General features: G+C 41.5%; 1 protein-coding gene across 5 annotated transcripts; it reads left to right on the top strand.

The window, feature by feature from the left end:
* The first annotated feature begins 4,473 nt into the window (after positions 1 to 4,473).
* On the top strand, positions 4,474 to 17,433 carry LOC136477192 (dynamin-2A-like). Of its 5 annotated transcripts, XM_066475273.1 has the most exons (22): positions 4,480 to 4,751; positions 4,844 to 4,894; positions 5,128 to 5,248; positions 5,383 to 5,475; positions 6,368 to 6,429; positions 6,633 to 6,750; positions 6,867 to 7,206; positions 7,296 to 7,443; positions 9,545 to 9,646; positions 9,739 to 9,858; positions 12,856 to 12,939; positions 13,020 to 13,147; positions 13,587 to 13,662; positions 13,827 to 13,917; positions 14,085 to 14,161; positions 14,241 to 14,297; positions 14,973 to 15,120; positions 15,239 to 15,399; positions 15,591 to 15,704; positions 15,781 to 15,848; positions 16,350 to 16,522; positions 16,893 to 17,433. In XM_066475273.1, exons 1-22 carry the CDS (start codon positions 4,608 to 4,610, stop codon positions 17,042 to 17,044), a joined length of 2,628 nt encoding a protein of 875 aa, XP_066331370.1. In that variant the 5' UTR covers positions 4,480 to 4,607; the 3' UTR covers positions 17,045 to 17,433. The 5 variants fall into 5 exon arrangements, 4 of the variants coding, with proteins under 4 accessions (XP_066331373.1, XP_066331372.1, XP_066331371.1 ...); XM_066475275.1 differs by lacking the exon at positions 16,893 to 17,433 and having other exon boundaries at positions 4,479 to 4,751; positions 15,591 to 15,703; positions 16,350 to 16,486; XM_066475274.1 differs by lacking the exon at positions 16,893 to 17,433 and having other exon boundaries at positions 4,479 to 4,751; positions 16,309 to 16,436.
* Positions 17,434 to 17,978: the final 545 nt, after the last annotated feature.

Here is a 17,978-nt window from a genome sequence, read left to right as displayed (position 1 = left end):
CACGCTAATTGGCATCACATGCCAAACCCTCAATAGGGTGCCACACAACCAACACAGGATGAGGATCACACAAGCCATGAGCAATCCACTAGAGTACCTTTTGGCTTCTGCCCTGGGGAAAGGTCGAGAACCCCTCATAATCACCACGAATCGGAGCTAGAGACAAGCACCTTCCTCCTCTCGATGATCCTTGCTGCTACAAGCCATCTAGGTGGCGGCAACCACCAAGAGTAACAAGCGAATCCCACAGCGAAATACAAATACCAAGTGCCTCTAGATGCAATCACTCAAGCAATGCACTTGGATTCTCTCCCAATCTCACAAAGATGATGAATCAATGATGGAGATGAGTGGGAGGGCTTTGGCTAAGCTCACAGGTTGCTATGTCTATGCAAATGGCTAAGAGAGTGAGCTTGAGCCCACCATGGGGCTTAAATAGAAGCCCCCTATGAAATAGAGCCATTAGGCTCCTCACTACATAGGTTTTGGGGTGACCGGACGCATCGGTCAGATCGACCGGACGCATGCCACTAGCGTTTGATCGCCCGATTGCTGCCATGTGTCACTTGCGTCAAATGTTAGCCGCGTGATCTCAATGGCTAGTAGCCACTCGCACGCCACTTAAGTGACAACCAGACGCGTCGATCGCTCACGCGCACACCATGGCCACGACAAGATCGAACACGCCGATTAGCCACAGCGTCCGCACGTCAGGTCATTTCCAAAGAGCTCCTCGAGCTCCAAAACCATGACCGGATGCGTCAAGTGCTTGCGACCGGACGTGCCACCACGTCAGGTCCACTCCTCGCTCGCACGGCCACTTTCGTCAGCGTATGTCATCACCGACCGGACGCACCCCCTGCACGTCAGGTCACATTTTGACCCAACGTCCGGTCAGATGACAGACAAAGCCTGAGCGCGTCTCCTTGTTTTATAAATGACCGGACTCACCGATCATCTATCAGTTCACCTCGGGAGCAGCGTTCGGTCACTGTTTGACTATGAAAATCACCTCCTTCACTTCATCAACTTCACCCTTGCTCAAATGTGCCAACCACCAAGTGTATCACTTTGTGCATAGGTGTTAGCAATTTTTCACAAACATTTTCAAGGGTGTTAGCACTCCACTAGATCCTAAATACATATGCAATGAGTTAGAACATCTAGTGGCACTTTGACAACTGCATTTCGATACGAGTTTCACCCCTCTTAATAGTATGGCTATCGATCCTAAATGTGATCACACTCACTAAGTGACTCGATCACGAAACCAAAAAGCTCCTATGGAATATCACCTTTGCCTTGAGCTTTTTTGTTTTTCTCTTTCTTCTTTTCCAAGTCCAAGCACTTGATCATCACCATGGTCACAACATCATCATGATCTTCACCATTCCTCCACCACTTGGAATAGTGCCACCTATCTCATAATCACTTAGATAAACTAGGTTAGCACTTAGGGTTTCATCAATTCACCAAAACCAAACTAGAGATTTCAAGGTCCATACCAGTCATGTGTGCATTCCTTGCTGAGTTGACAAGCACTGTGGCATGCATTTTTTATTTGGCCCCTCCCTTTCTCTTTCTTTCAAGAATGGATCCCTTACCTCTCTCGCATGACTCCTCCCTCTTGCCCGCCCCTCCAGGAGTTTAGGGGCAATGCATGCAGTTGGGACAACATGGTGTTGTGCACGCACATGGCACATGGCCATCAGGACGATGAACTCACCACCACCACACATGGTAAACAATAACACACTACAATGTCGTCACACACGCCACCCCTTGCACTGTGGTTGCTCCCGTGCCTGCCGCCACTCACGCTCCTACTGCATCTCCATGGGCAAGAACCACCACAACTGTCGCTCATCCTCCCACGCGTGCACTGGAGTGGTGGCAAGCAAGAGAGGTGGGTAGAAGGTGATCGAGGAGGGTGAGGACGTCATGGCCGCATCATTGTCGTCGAATGAAGAAGAGACAACAAGTGGTAAGGGAAGGGTAGGATCCATTCCTAAGATAAGAGAGAAGGGGAACGGTTAAATGCAATAATGCATGACATGTTGGCGTGACACGTCAGCGAGGAATGCACATGACACTATGTATCTGAGGTGTACAAATTAATAAGTTTAGGGATCTAGAAATGTATTTTTAAAGTTTATGGATGTAAGTGGCACCCGTTGACAGGGGCCACTAAAAGGACTAGGTGGCTAGAGAGGAGGTGAATAGCCTATAATTTTTTTCTCTTCGAACCACAAACACTAGAGCAAAGCTAGGTTGATTAGTACAATATATGAAGCCCTACTAGCAACTACTTGCTCTAGCTCTATTTCACCCAATGCAAGCTCAACACAATTCTAGTAGCTTGGTTTCTAGTCTATGTCACAACACAAAACAAGCTACACTAACAAGAGCAACCCTAAGAGAGCTACTAAAGAGAGCAACTACAACTAGTCACTACTACTACTACTACTACTACTACTACTACTACTAACTAAGCTACTCTAGCTTAAGGCAAACAACTACACACACAAGCAAGTATGAGCAATGTAATAAACAAGTGTGTAATGAGCAAACCAATCAAGGCAAGTGATGACACAAGATATATCCCTGAGGCTCGGTTGCTTGTCGGCAACCTATGTCCTTGTTGTGGTGAGTCCCTACGTACTTGATGGTTTGTGAGCTAACTAGCGTGACAAGCTGGACCCACCAAGTGTGCCGCAAGAATCACTCAAATGGTACACTCCAACGAGCCACTAGCAATTCACTAGAATATCCCTTTGCACTCCGCGAGTTGGAATCAAAACCTCTCACAATATCAATCGGTTGGAGGCAAAGAACAATCACCAATCTTCCTCAACGACCTCAAACTGCTCCAAGGCGTCTAGGTGCTGGCAACCACCAAGAGTAACAAGAAAACCGCAACCTAATTGATGAACTAGTGCCACTAGATGCAACAACTCAATGCAAATGCACTAGATCTCTCCCAACCTCAATTTGAATGAAGCACGAGGCAAAGAGATGAGTGGGAGGTGTTCTTGTCTACTCAAGAGGGTGTTTTTTCATTTGGGAGGCCAAGAGAGACGGCCACTACAAACCGACTATTCCCTATTTATAACCCAAGGCAAACGAGCCGTTGGAGCTCTTCATTGGGTAGTTATCGAGGTAATCAGATTAATCCCATGCCCTGAAACTCCTAGCATCGAATTAAGCGTTATGTTAAACGGGGCTGTGCTGCTTAGTCCGATGCACAATCCGATGGTGCCCTAGGGACTGTTTTCAACTTGCTTTGATCCCCTTTTTCAACTGTGCCAACTCCAAATGTGTTCCACCGTTTGTGCAAGTGAGTTAGCATTTTCACAAACATTTTTCAAAGGGTTTTTCGTGTCCTTACTAGGTCTAATGCATATGCAATAAATCATCTCACCTAGTGGCACTTAGATAACCGAATTGAACTTTAGAGTTCCCCTCTTAATTATACTTTTATCGTCTATTCTAAATCCGATCACGCAATCTATTGCGTCTTGACCGGTAAAACAAAATGCCCTACCTTATACCTTTGCCTTGATCGATAGGGTTTTGCTTTTCTCTTTATTCTTTTCCAAGTAAGAACTTGCTCCAATATGAATGATCACCCTTCATCCATCCTAGCTTTGCTCTCCATCTTGGTGTGGACCTAACCTAGCTTATCACACAGTTAGCATAGAGGTTAGTCACTAGTTGTATCCATTAACAAAACCAAACATATGGCTTTTCAGCCACTCATGCATATATTTAAATCAATAGTTTTTTTCTATGCACTTAAATATACACTATATCTATCTATATAATAGAAATAATATATATAGAAAAGCCAAAATGTGGCTTACAATTTAGAAAGGGGGGAGTACCTCATAAAATTGTTTGTGTCATGGTCATTTGGCCCTTACTCTCTCTGCCCCAAAAAGACTGTTGTTTTAGAAAGGAATCTGGACATCTATTTGTCCAGGTTGGTTCCCAAAACAACGGTCTTTTTAGGACAGAGAGGGTATATATTTGAATGTTGACTAAGTTTTACGATTTATATACAATGTTTGTTCTATTATAAATTTCTTAAGCTAGTATTATATTTCTTGCCTCAGTTGGCAGTTGCTTGCGGCGTGTCCTACTCTTTAGACTTATATCTCTTCGCCTAACATTTTCTAAGGTGTGGCGAGTAAATTGGTACTCTCACCATAGAAAGTTAGAACTTCGATAAAAGTTTAGTAAATAAGTGTGACGATAACGATTATCTAAACATCTCCTAAAGTACATGAGCATGGACGAGACATAAAACGAGCGCGATCACCGCTTTGGCATGCTGCACGCATATGCATGCAGTTGGATTAGATTATATTTATTGGACGGGAGAGACTTGCGCGCGGAGCTGCGCAGAGCGCAGACCCAGCGTCACCACTCGTACGTGTCCTGCTCCCACGTCTCCATAACCCGGAAGAGAGAACCCCGATCGGGACCGCACGGCAAGCACGAAGAAGCGGATCCACCGCATCCCCTCGCACCAGTTGAAAGTAAACCCACCCGCCTCCCTTGGCGGCGCGACACGCGATCGCCGATCAGCCTGAATCCCTGGACCGATGGAGGCGATGGAGGAGCTGGCGGAGCTCGCCGACACGACCCTGCAGGGCACCGCGCTGCTCGCGGACGACGACCCCTCCGCCGATGATCGCCCGAGCCGTCGCGGGTCATCCTTCCTCACCGTCGTCGCCATCGGCAACGTCGTGCGTACACCCTCCGGGCCTCCGTCCCAATCGCATGCAACTCGGTCCGATCCTTGCGCTCCTGCTGGGGCTTGATGGTTTGATTTGTGCAGGGCGCGGGAAAATCGGCGGTGCTCAATGGCCTGATCGGACATCCCGTGCTCGTGAGCACAGTTTTTCCCCCAATTTCATTTTTTGCACACTTTTCTAGGTTCCATATATATTATATATTGCTCGGCGTACACTTTGTCTAATTCTGCAAATACAGTTCTATATGATTGTTTTTTCATTCCATCTCTGCTACGTTGAATGGTGGAGCAGAGATTCATAATTTACCAAATATTTAAGGCGCTTCTCCTGTTGCCTACACCGACGAATCTCATGTTGCTGATTGCAGCCTACCGGGGAGAATGGCGCGACAAGAGCCCCAATCTGCGTTGAGCTGCAGCGGGGCGCATCACTCAGCAGCAAGGCCGTCGTTCTGCAGATCGATAGCAAGTCGCAGCAGATATCCGCGAGTGAGTTCTCTTGGTGAACGATCTCTCAAACGTGGCTAAAAAATTCTTGGACTGTGTGAAATCAGGGGATGGATTTGCATTGGGTGCGTGCATGTGTTTGTGGCGACTATGTCTGAATGACGACAATGGTACAGGTTCCCTCAGGCACTCGTTGCAAGACAGGTTGAGTAAGGCTTCCGGCAAGGGGCGGTCGGATGAGATCACTGTGAAATTGTGCACTAGCACAGGTTGGTTTCCTATTCCATTATTCTTATCTCTCTTTTTTTTCCCTACATACGCGGTAAACAGCTAATCGAGAATTGTTCAGAAATGAGTATACACTATTTCCTTTTCTTTTAATTTGAATATATAAGCGACTTCACTGTTTCATTCAATTGATTGGCGAACCGTACGTTATTTCCTTTGGCTGCATCTATTTCTACTGGGCCACACTCTTTTTGTTTGCTTTATGCAGCCATACGCCGTTCTGCGTCAATCCTACAGCGATTGTAACTTCTTTCACGTGTTTCTCTGAATTAAAGGTACAGTAGGAAGCTCTGACATAATAAAGCTTAGGGTCAAGGTGGATGATACATTTTTACCTTTGCTTATATATGTATCTTGAAGAAAAATATGTATGTACAAGATAAATAGATTTCAAAGAGAAGATTGCAAAAATAAAGCACATATAGTAATCTTTGGGCTGTGGTGCAGTATTGAATACATAACTCCTATTATACACATGAAAGTGAAAATAAATTTGAGAAATTACTATACCAAGTCATTATTTTCGCTACAAATCCAGTAATATTTTCTGATCGATGGCAATGAGTTTTCGTAATTCAGTTGTCAATAGTGGGAGTTTTCATTAAAACAAACAAAATTGTCATGTAGGTTTTTATTTTTGAATAATCAGGGTAACCCACTGCAGGTCTGCAACCCATGCCAAACCCTTTCTGTTCTGATCCATATCAAGAGTAGTTTTAATATCGAAATCTAGATGCTTTTGTCAATAATATTGCCCAAATTTTGACAAAATATGCCTGGGCTCATGTCTTCAAAAATAAAACCCTTCAAATTTCATGTTATGGTAACCATTTTACTTTGGGTATTCACTTCTCATTAACCCTTCTGTTTCAGCCCCTCCACTAAAACTAATTGACATACCGGGCGTTGATCAACGGAGCAAGGATGAATCAATGGTGAGTATTATGTAGTCCTCTATTTGATTGTTTTGTTTAGCTTTTTGAGCAACTAGCAGATTACCTATGCAATGGTGTGGTTAGGTTTAGAAATACCACTACATTTCCATATTGTCAAGAATTATTATCGAAACTGCAAAACTAACCAAGTGTGTACTCTCTTTTCTCCATATATGGCTTGCAACTTGAAATCACATCTCCAGATTAGCAACTATGCTGCACGCAATGATGCAATTTTGCTAGTTATCATTCCAGCTCTTCAAGCACCTGACGTGGCGTCTTCTGGAGCTCTAAGGATTGCCAGAGAATTGGATTCAGAAGGTGTGTATAATAGATTGCACAAAAACAGGACTCCTTTTCCATTACACTTTCTTGACATAGCATTCGAGTTTACTTGTAATGTTTTATGAAAGCATATTAATGTGTTTGTTTACTAGGTACTAGAACCATTGGTGTCTTAAGCAAAATTGATCAAGCTTCTGGAGAACAGAAAGCCCTGGGTGCTGTTCAGGCCTTGCTTGTAAACCAAGGTCCAAGAACTGCAGCGGACATTCAATGGATAGCTACAATTGGGCATTCTGTTCCTACTGCCTCTGCTCAGTCTGAAGTAGGTTCTGAAACCTCACCGGAAGCTTATTGGCAAGCAGAAGTTAAAACCCTTATATCTATTCTTGGCGGAGCTCCCCAAAGTAAGCTTGGGAGAGTAGCTTTAGTTGATTCACTTGCTAAGCAGATAAAAACAAGGATAACAGCTAGGCTGCCAAATCTCCTTAATGGGTAAAAACTTAAGCCGCTCCTTTTGGTCAACTTGTGTAGTGGTATGCTAGAATCAATGATAATTTTATTCCTCTTTCATATCACTTTAGTCTTCAAGGGAAGTCTCAAATTGTCCAAGAGGAATTAGGAAAGCTTGGAGAACAGATGGCCCAAAGTTCTGATGGAACCAAGGCAATTGCTTTAGGACTTTGCCGAGAATATGAGGATAAGTTTCTTGAACATATTGCTGGGGGTGAGGTTAGTAAATCTAATGCAGTCCCTGCTGGCCTATATATATCTCTTAGATTTATTCATAGTCTGAGGTTTACTTTCCTCAAAAGTAAAGGATATTAGAAACTTTGAGCATTAGTTCATTTGTGCTGTTATATATGCAGTATTTCTATCATCATAAACTGGCCAGTCTGAAACCATCACGTCCTGCTGGCCTATATATCGCTTAGATGTATTCATGATCTGAGGTTTATTTTCGTCAAAAGTAGAGGATATTAGAAACTTTGAGCATCAGTTCATTTGTAATGTTGTGCAGTATTTCTATCATCATAAACCAGCCAGTCTGAACCATCCTTGTTTTGGACTTGGCCACAATTGTACAATGTATTAAAAGGCTTTGTAGAAGTTTTATGTGCCACTTGTTTGATCTTTTCAGTTTCTAAAAAAAGTATGTTGCACCTTTGCTTTCTTTTTTTTTTCTTAAACATGCGGGAGAGCTGTGGATCACTTCATTAAAGAAGAAATAAAGGGTGTTAGGATATAGGCTGTAACTGCCTTAAAGATACAAAAATCGCACCATATAAAAAGGAAAAAAGAACGACCAATCCCCAAGATAAAAAATAAATGGACTCGGGAAGCAAGAGCATCTGAGGATGCCTTGCACCAGCTGCACACCACAACGAACGTTCATGAAGCACGGACTGCTGTACTTTCTGGGGATCTGGGAACCAAATTTCCCAAGTAACTAATTGGACCGAAGAGTTAAAACCTTTTTTGAGTCCTCCTATCCTCTTGAGAGCTCCACACCACACCAGCTAGTGCGAGATGAATCTCTTAGGGGACAGAACTGCTTGGGGGACCACATTTTGGAGAACGAAAAACATAGAATCGTGAGTTAGGACACAAGAAACTAACACATGTTCAAAGTTTCTTGCGCCTGCTCACGCTATGGGCACTACACAGGATGTGGAAGTCCTCTCCGCGCTAGTCTCTCAGCTGTCCATCATCTATAAATATATCAACCCAAAGGAAGACTTTACAACGTAAGGGAGATCAACATTTCTGTAACCTTTTCCTAGTATTGAATCTGTTGATTGAAACAAAAAAGGCCATGTATGCTGATTTATAAGAATATGTGCCACTCTCTGTAAATATCCACTTGTCTTGATCCAGTACCTCAAGATTTAAATGGACTTCCTCTAAAATTTCCCAAAGGTTTAGATATCCAATCAACACAAGAATTGTTAATGCCTCTCGAAATTCCAAAATGCATTTGTGATTAGCAAGGGCTTCATGCACAAATAAATTGTTTGGCCCTCGTTTTGGCACCAAAGCAGTAAGATTAGGAGCAACTTATGGCTATGATTTACTGTGTAGCTACCGATCTGTACAAAACTTGGTTGACATGCCATCCCCAACTATTGTATCAACAGCTATAGCATACATAACCTTACCATAGGATGCACTTTCATGGAAAGCCCACACCAGGACAAGATAGATCACCCAATGCAATCGAAGTGTCCACTCAAGTGTCTAAATGTCATGAATAATCCCTAGTCCATATTCAATTGGTCGGCTAAGTTTTGGCCATGCTGCTAGACAATTGCCTCCATTATCCTTCTGATGCCCTTTCCAGAGAAAACTTCTTACCTTGTCAATTTCTTTATTGACACATTTGGAAAGATTGATAAATTGCAATCATGAGGTAAGAGGAGCTGAAGTGAGGACTTCTTTAACCATGGTCAGTCTACCGACCCGGTTCATGAGCGAGCCCTTCCAACTCAGAAAATAGTCTGCAATCTTGTCAATAAGTGAACACAAAGAAGCCTTGGTTGGTTTCTTAAGCGAATGAGGCACTTCAATACAAGTACATGGAATGAGGGACGAGGATGGTCTTAATGAATATGGAATGAGTGCACAAACTTAATTTGTAGACTTCGTTAGTGAGATTGATGTTTTATATAAATTTTATTCTATCTTAAATGTGTAAGCTCATCCTAGTTGCAATACTATTCATACAGGAAATACCAATATGCCTTTGAAGGTGTTAATTTGCCCCTCTATGAAATTTCTCTTTTTCAAGACCTGCTAGAATTTAGAAGTCCTCAAAATTTTACTGCTTATGCAGGGTGGGGGTTGGAAAGTTGTTGCAAGTTTTGAGGGAAAGTTTCCAACCAGGATCAAACAACTACCTCTGGACAAGCATTTTGATATGAAAAATGTCAAAAAGGTAATTAGTTGTACATAAAACATAATTAGAGCCAACTCTACTTGAACTTGTCAAACTTATGGTTATTATAGCATCATTTTTCTTTATGTTAGGTTGTTTTGGAGGCTGATGGTTATCAGCCATACCTGATATCACCTGAAAAAGGCTTAAGGTTTCTCATAAAAGGGCTTTTAGAGTTAGCAAAGGAACCATCAATACTCCTTGTGGATGAGGTAATATTCGAGTTCCTTTAGCCTTCTTCCGCCATGAACTAGTAGTCACTGCAATCTAGTAAATGATGTAGACCTCTTCAAGGTTTCATCTACATGTACATTGCAAATGTTAAATGTATAGTCACATGTAATTAGCCATAGTATATGGGCTTCTTTATACATTTACACATCTGTATATTTGCCCATTGGGCCCTTGGAATAGATTAGATGCTTTACTCTAATGTGGTAAGGTTTCTAGATCCTTCTTTGGCTTCATTAGTTGTTGCCGGCACACTATAGCTACTTAGCTAGCGAGTGGCCGGTGAATCTCATAGCCACCATGTCTATCTTTATCTCTTTCCCCTTCTTCCACACACCCTGAACCCACTTCTCCAACTATGCTGTCGCCTTAATTTGTGCCCTCCGGCTCTAGACCGCAACTGCCGCTCTGTCCTTTCATGTAGCGTCCCACCCACTCGCTTGAGTTGCACACTACCCCACTTGCATAGGCTGCAACCCATGGCTCCACACACCCATGTCGCACCCCTTCTGATCACCATCATAGTACCTTCCGACCATCCCAAATTGATGACACCCCTGCCTCTCTTGCAGCAAAACCAGCCTACGCTGCTTCCTTCTCCATCATCAAAGTCATGGCTCGCCCCCAAATCAGCTCAAGAGTACTAATTGTGCTATTACTGTCGGCTTCCCAGAGTATGGTGGCTCCTCTGCTCTGTCTATAGACCACATCCATCATCAAGTTGGATGAGACCAACAATCAAGAATGGCATGCAGTCATCCTAGACATTTATGCTAGTTGGGACATGTCAGGGGTATAAGATCCTGTCCACCAATGCCCGTCCTGCTGATATCCTCAGCAACGCTGTCTCCAGCCATGGTGGATATGGAGACGAGGCTGCCACAAAGGCAATAATGATGCTCTTGCCATTGATGCTGCAGAAACTTAGGAGGCCTATTAGGTTGCTCTTGATGCTCTTGAGTGAGACATTACATTTCCATGAAGATCATCAAACTTCCTACCTCACAAATGATTTGTATGTACCTCGAGGAACATTATCGACAAGGTGGTGAGGCCATTTACTACTACTTGTTGGGGCAACTTGCTAGCCTCCAGCAAGGTGACTCCACTGTGGATGCCTTTTATCTATAGTTCACTTGTCTATGGCATCAGATTGATGACATGGATCCTCCAACTTGCTCTAGTGGCTCCACCTTCTAGCGCTCATAGTGTGCCTTAACGTGATTGACAATGCATGTTGACTTCCTCATGAGATTTATCCTGAGTTTGAGCCTTTTCATGCTCAACCTGTGAGCAGATCACCATCACCAGCTACTTTGGAGGTCCTTACTACACTTCGAGCTGAGGAGACTCGGTTTTGTAGTATCTATGAGTAGCCATCACTTGTTATTCTAGCTATGTTTGTTGTGCCTACTACTACTACAGCTTAGCTGTGACTTCATCGATAGCTACTCATTCATGGGCCTCCACCTATTGTAAGAGGTGGAGGTATTCATGCTTTGTATGAAGAAGCAAGGCCATGTCCATGGTTCCTCTAAAGAGGGGGAGGGTCCTCAGTTGGTCTTCAGCGGGAGTTCTCAAGTGGCTCCTCTCAAGGTGAACATGTTATCACCAAGTGAGACTGCTCAACATGTGTCCATCCTTCAGTGCTTCACTAACCAATCCACGTCAAGCTCTGCTGGCATTGCTCTATCTTATCTCCAGGTATTTTGATCTTGGATTCCGGTGCCTATTTTCATTTAACATCAGATTCTTCCTTTGTCACTTCTAAGGACCTCTGGCTATTTGTCATTGTTCAGACAACTGATGTCAAGACCATTCCAGTTAGCTATCAAGGCACTTTTCTCTCACCTTAGCTCATAGTTCCTAAGCACTCCATGCAGCTTCTTTGTGTAGGCTATCATGTTGGTTTTGATTCTTCTTCCTGTTTTGTTCAAGACTGTCGAACTTAGTAGATAGTTGGGACTAGCCACCGCCATAGAGAACATAAGGGTCTCCACATCCTTAATCACCTTCATGTGTCGTACACTACTTCCGCTACATCATCCATGGTGTCCTCACCCGCTGCTTCCAATACAATGGCCAATGAGAGCAATCTATGGTGTATGGCGGGAGCTTCGGCCTTACATGAGTTCCTTGCTAGGTCATTGGTCTTGGATCCCTAGGTCCTTGGTCGTTTGAGGCAGCTGGTCATGTTTCCCTAGTTTATTTTCTAGTATGCTGCATTGACTAAACCCCATGAGGAGGGGGTTCTTGGGAGGGGGTTTCTTACTTTCCCTCCCTTTTGTATCTTTTTATTCTTCTTCTTAATGAAATGACACGCAACTCTCATGTGTAGTTCGAGAAAAAAGGGGGTGTCAAATGTATATAGTCACATGTAATTATCCCATAGTATAGGGGCTTCTTTGTATATTTATACATCTGTATATTTTCCTATTGGGCCCTTGGAATAGATTGAGATGCATTATTCTAACAGCTAATACCTAGTTTCAATTTGTCATGTTGCACTCTACGTCTTGAAAAGTTTCGGATATATGTTGTGATGTTAAGATTGAAAGATGTAATGCATATTAATTCAATCAAAACCTGGACCCAGAAACTATGCTATGGCTATTCATTTTTTTTCTTGAATACGCAGGAGAGTTGCATATCATTGCATTTAGAAGAAGAGAACTGAAAGTACAACACATCCAAAAACACATAACACACCCACGCACAGATGCATTCATTTTAGCTTACATGCTCATGTCAATTTCTGTAGTTCCTGATTCCACAAGCATATTCACTAGTCTAGTCATGCCATTGCTACTGAAATTGCCAATATTTCACGTATGTAATGCTTTATTATATTAATTCATTAGCTGATAAGAGACCTTACCTATCCTGTTCAAATGAAGTTGTAACCACTTCTGTATAAAATTAGTGTTCTTATGACATTGTTACCTTTCAATACTTTTCCTTGGAATTATTGTTATCAGGTTCACCGTGTATTGCTAGACATAGTATCAGCTGCAGCAAATGCAACTCCAGGACTTGGTAGATACCCTCCATTTAAACGGGAGGTAAAATCCTTAAGTGTGTTTAAGAGCCAAAGATTTTTATTAGTTAGTCAGTAACCCTTTTTATTTCCTTTGCTGACAAGGTAATTGCAATAGCATCTGCCGCTCTAGATGGTTTCAAGAATGAGGCAAGAAAGATGGTCGTTGCACTAGTTGACATGGAGAGAGCATTTGTACCTCCCCAACATTTTATTCGCTTAGTGCAGAGAAGGTTAGGTGATTTTGCTATGTAAAATGTTAAAAAAGTTGTATGTAAAAAACTTGTTGATTTCCTCCTTCATTATATAGTTATTTCATACCTATCCCCTTTCAACTTAGAACACAACTATTTTCAATGTTCTATATTTTTTTAATGGTATTCTGGAATTCGAGTAAACCGCCTTTATGTATAATGAACTGTCTACTTGTGTCATTGTAAATTCAACATAGTTAAGACTTAATATCTCTGCCATTCATAATCAGAATAAGTGAAGACAGGGTTTTGTCAATATATTATGAGAAATCATGTTCACTAAAGTGTCTACTCATGAATGATCCAATTCCTTTGCACTGACAGACATTCTCATCTAGTTTGCACCCATCTTGTACATTCTCAATAAAACGGTGTATCGTTTTATTTTTCTGTCTAATTGTCAAGTCGTAAAATCCAGGATGGAAAGGCAACGCCAAGAGGATGAGCTGAAGAATCGCTCTACAAGGAAGGGCCAGGATCCAGACAAAAGCAGAGTATGCTACTCTGTACTATACATTGTGCCTACTTTATGTTTTCCTAATTTCTTGTGTATGGATAGTTAAACATTTTGAACAGTAGTTGTTACCCCATAGTGTTTGTCTTATAGTATCCAAAAACATCATGTTAATAACTGTGAAAATGGTTGTTTCCATTTCAGGATACAACCCCACAAAAAAATTCGCATCAAGGAGAGATGAAACAGGCATCAAATATACAAGTTTTAGGTCCTGCAGGAGAAATTATTGCTGGTATGGCCCTGCTACAATTATTGTATATTTACCATCGCTAATCTTATTAGGTAAATATAATAATAAGTAAAATAGATGGAAGAGCTATCCATAAGCAGAACTGTTTTGTGTTGTCAATCTTTGCCTTGGATTAATTACATAGCGAGTGCTTGTTTTCTCTGCTAAAGGTTTTTTGTTCAAAAAACGCGCAAAAGCAAATGACTGGAGCAAGCGATGGTTTGTTCTAAATGAGAAAAGCGGAAAGGTTGGTTGTATCAGCATTAAAATACTCATCCATTCCTTTTTACCATTTATGGTGGCTCTAAAATTTCTTTTGTGCCCAGCTTGGATACACAAAGAAACAAGAGGAGAGACATTTTCGGGGTGTCATTAATTTGGAGGTAGTAAAAGTTTTTCAGTGATTTTCTGTTGTGATTCTTCTTTTTTTTCTTTGAAGGGGAGTCATGATTCTTCTATTGCGATTTGGGCATTCAGGTTTATGTTGATGCAATATGTTTAGCTTATATCTGATAGCTTTTTGGGTCTGTTTGGTTCTCTCCTCGCCGGAGCTGCCTGGCCCAGGCAGCGCTCCCAGGCGTCCGATTTCAGTCGACTGTGGGGCCAGGATCGAATGCCTGGTAGGTACCTAGGAGAGACCACAAACCAAACACGCCCTTAGTGGGCTTTGCATCTTATTGAATCCCATAATAAATCAGTTGTCAATAGAGTAGTCAGAAAGGGTGGTGTTTTGAATAGATGATAAGGTGCAAAGAACTGGTTCGGCCAGTTCCAGGTCTTGCTAAAGCAACAGGCTTAGTTATTCTTTATTAGTTTGAAGAAAGGTTTTCTATTTCCTTTCTGCCAATTTGAAGTTCGACATATAGATGCAATTAGAATTTAAAATTTAGGTGAACTGGCTTGATCCAAATGGGATGCCAACAAGAGGATGTGGTCAGATTGACTGGCTAAGATTCACTAGTTTTTGGTACCCTAGTACTCCTAGTGCTACCTTGTGGTCAATTGATCACGCAGTTACATTATCTATCATTGCATTAATTTTTGTTTGCAACTTGTAGGATTGTAATCTTGAAGAGATTTTAGATGATGAAGATCCTCCAAGAAGTTCTAAGGATTCTAAAAAGGCAAATATGGTAGATACTGGAAAAGATTCTAGTCTTATGTTCAAGATTACTCACAAGATTGCATATAAAAATGTGTTGAAAGGTACTTTTGGATCTATTTTTTAATTCATTACATGTTTCTCAGTTATAGTTTCTAATTAATTACATCTTTGATATTTCTTTCCAAGTGTTCACTTAAATTTTAGTAATTACCGTGGCAGCTCATAACGCTGTTATACTGAAGGCTGAAAGTATGAGTGATAAAACTGAATGGGTCACCAAGATTAAAAGCATTGTTGACCCAAAAGGGCTTGCTGCAAAGAAACAAAACTCTTCAGAAGGTGGCGGACCAATGAAACAAAGCCATTCAGATGGTTCCCTAGTATGTTGCAAGACCTTACATTTTTGTTTTGTCAACGGAATTTGTAATGCTTGCATTTGGTTCTGCCCTTTCATTTCCCCATATGAGAACTTTTGGAAGCCTTCCACTACAGCAGAAAAGGATGAATTATGTGGCATTTGCTCTTCATTCTTGTAAAATATTTTCCATTCATGTACATACTATCCTTCCAGGAAACAATACTCAAGAAACCTGTGAACCCTGAAGAAGAGCTTAGATGGATATCCCAGGAAGTCCGTGGATATGTGGAAGCAGTCCTCAACAGTCTTGCAGCAAATGTCCCCAAGTTAAGACGACAATCTTTTTCAGGATTTCCTAATTTTTTTTTATGCCATGCACTGTCTTACTATTCTAGTTGAGCAGGCTGTGGTTCTCTGCCAAGTAGAGAAAGCGAAAGAAGATATGCTTAATCAGTTGTATACTTCCATAAGGTTGGTTCTATCAAATTATTTCCGAGTACTGGGTATTTCATTGTCAATATGTTATTTTCAGGGAAAAAAACTTATTACTTTTTTTTCCTTGTGTGATGTATCTGTGTGATTTGAGCACCACGTTATTGATTTCATCTTTCTTAAGGTTCAAAGTTGATTTAGTGGTACATATTGCTAGGTTTTTCATGAAAATGAAAACTTCTACTTGTTAAGATCTTGATTCAGGTTTTGCTGTTTCAGCCTCTTAGGTGCCAGTTGCTTCTATGGTTTTGCACCGCATATATGTACATCATTTATGTAATACCTGCTGGTACCAGTCGATTTATTAGAGCTACTTAAGTACAAGAACATGACTATACAATGTCGGATATTCTGAATTTTCTCTGATATATGACTTGGATGATAATACAGATATTTTAGTCAATTACAGCCATTAAAGTTTGAAATATTTCTTACCTAGAAAATTGAAGTAACAAACTCACAGCTCCGTTCTGTGGTTAGCACGCAAAGCGCAGCCGAAATTGAAGAGTTAATCCAGGAGGACCATAATGTGAAGCGCAAGCGTGAAAAATTCAAGCTGCAGTCATCCCTTCTTTCCAAGGTCACTCGCCTGCTCAGCATCCATGACAATCGGCAAGCCAGTGCTACTTTGTCGACAGATTCGGCTGGATCAGGTAAGTCAATTCCTTTTATATGAATTAACGTACATTTGGGGCTGCTGCCTGGTTGCATGAAAATTGCTCCAAGAAATGCTGTTGATCAATAAATATTGTAGCTACATTTTTTATACACATTCTGCAACTGCGATGTTATGATCAACTTTGTAGAGATCTCTGGAACTTATTTATATATGTTCCTCATATATACATACACCAGACCCAACAAAGTGCTGTTGATCTTTATTTTCTCAATTTTTATACAGCCATGTGGGAATTTCCTTTTATCTAAGATTGTGCTCTCTGCAACATCATGATATGTCAATCCTGTACAGCATGTTTTTGCTATAATTTATTCATGCATTTCATCGCCAATCATGTCCTGCAGAGAGTAGCCCGAGGAGAATGGTGGGATACTCCGGTGACGAATGGAAATCTGCATTCGAAGCTGGATCGACCAATTCGTCTGCTGTAGCAACCTCTGGCGGCCGCCGCTTACCAAGTCGAGGGCCGCCTCCGCCTCCACCAAATGGTGTTTGATTAAGGAGCGCGTCTTCTTGCCCCATGTGCCCCTGAGCAGCTGATTATAAGTTTTCAGAGGTATGGTAACGACCCGTGAGTGAAGGCACAAGATTGATTGACCGGACTATTACTGAAACAAGTAAGGTGACCATAAATTATTACAGACCGTGAACAGAAGATGTAGATTTTTGTACTTTCTACTACTCACATTGGATCGAGAGGCATTACATTGCGCCAACAGATATCTACTGTAATCTTTCGCTGCTTCCTATACTACTAATTTTATTTATTTTATGCACTTTTCCTTTCTATTAGCTGCTTTTATCCCGATGATGTCATCAGTGTACTGTACGATGCATCCGGTTGTTATCGTGTGATGAAGCAAATCCTGTTAGTGGAACTCCACCGGATTGAGCAAGGAGGCATTTGTAGATTATATATCATATATATAGTCATGATTATTTTTGTAATTTCAATCGCTTCTGCCAATTAAAAGGGGGAACATAATATCGGTTATTTCGAAAGTTCGGTCATCTAAAAACGGAGACCGATCGGTTAGTTTTAGAACTCAGGACCGAGTAAGCTCGGTCTCAGTTAGCTCGGTTTAGTCTCAGTCATAACCGAACTAACCGGACTAGACAAAACAACAACTAACTAGTATAATTTGTAGCAAATCTTAGCAATATTTTTTTTTCTATTTCAAGGCAAAAATAATAATACAACATATATATTAAACAAAGTGATAAGTATGATGGTGGGTATAAACCCATTAGAATAAATGTTATATTACTAATAACAGTCTAAAGTACACGTTATGTCAATCAAATCTAAATACTCGGTTAGTTCGGTTACCCGAGGCATATAACCGAACTAACCGTAAAAAGTTCGGGTAGTATAGACTCGAGACCGAACTAGTGACCGAAAACTTCGGTCTCGGTTAGTTCAGTTCGAT

The sequence above is a fragment of the Miscanthus floridulus genome, chromosome 8 (genome assembly GCF_019320115.1).
Source record: "Miscanthus floridulus cultivar M001 chromosome 8, ASM1932011v1, whole genome shotgun sequence".
NCBI lineage: Eukaryota > Viridiplantae > Streptophyta > Magnoliopsida > Poales > Poaceae > Miscanthus > Miscanthus floridulus.
Note: the sequence above shows the minus strand (reverse complement) of the source record. Positions and strands in the feature narration are given on the sequence as shown.

What these genes read in the sequence shown, in the direction of transcription:
- LOC136477192 (XM_066475273.1), top strand. Translation starts at nt 4,608, where the DNA reads ATGGAGGCGATGGAGGAGCTGGCGGAGCTCGCCGACACGACCCTGCAG. An exon ending in GGAGCAAGGATGAATCAATG is followed by an intron (nt 6,430 to 6,632) that starts GTGAGTATTATG and finishes TCACATCTCCAG; the next exon opens with ATTAGCAACTATGCTGCACG. An exon ending in AACATATTGCTGGGGGTGAG is followed by an intron (nt 7,444 to 9,544) that starts GTTAGTAAATCT and finishes CTGCTTATGCAG; the next exon opens with GGTGGGGGTTGGAAAGTTGT.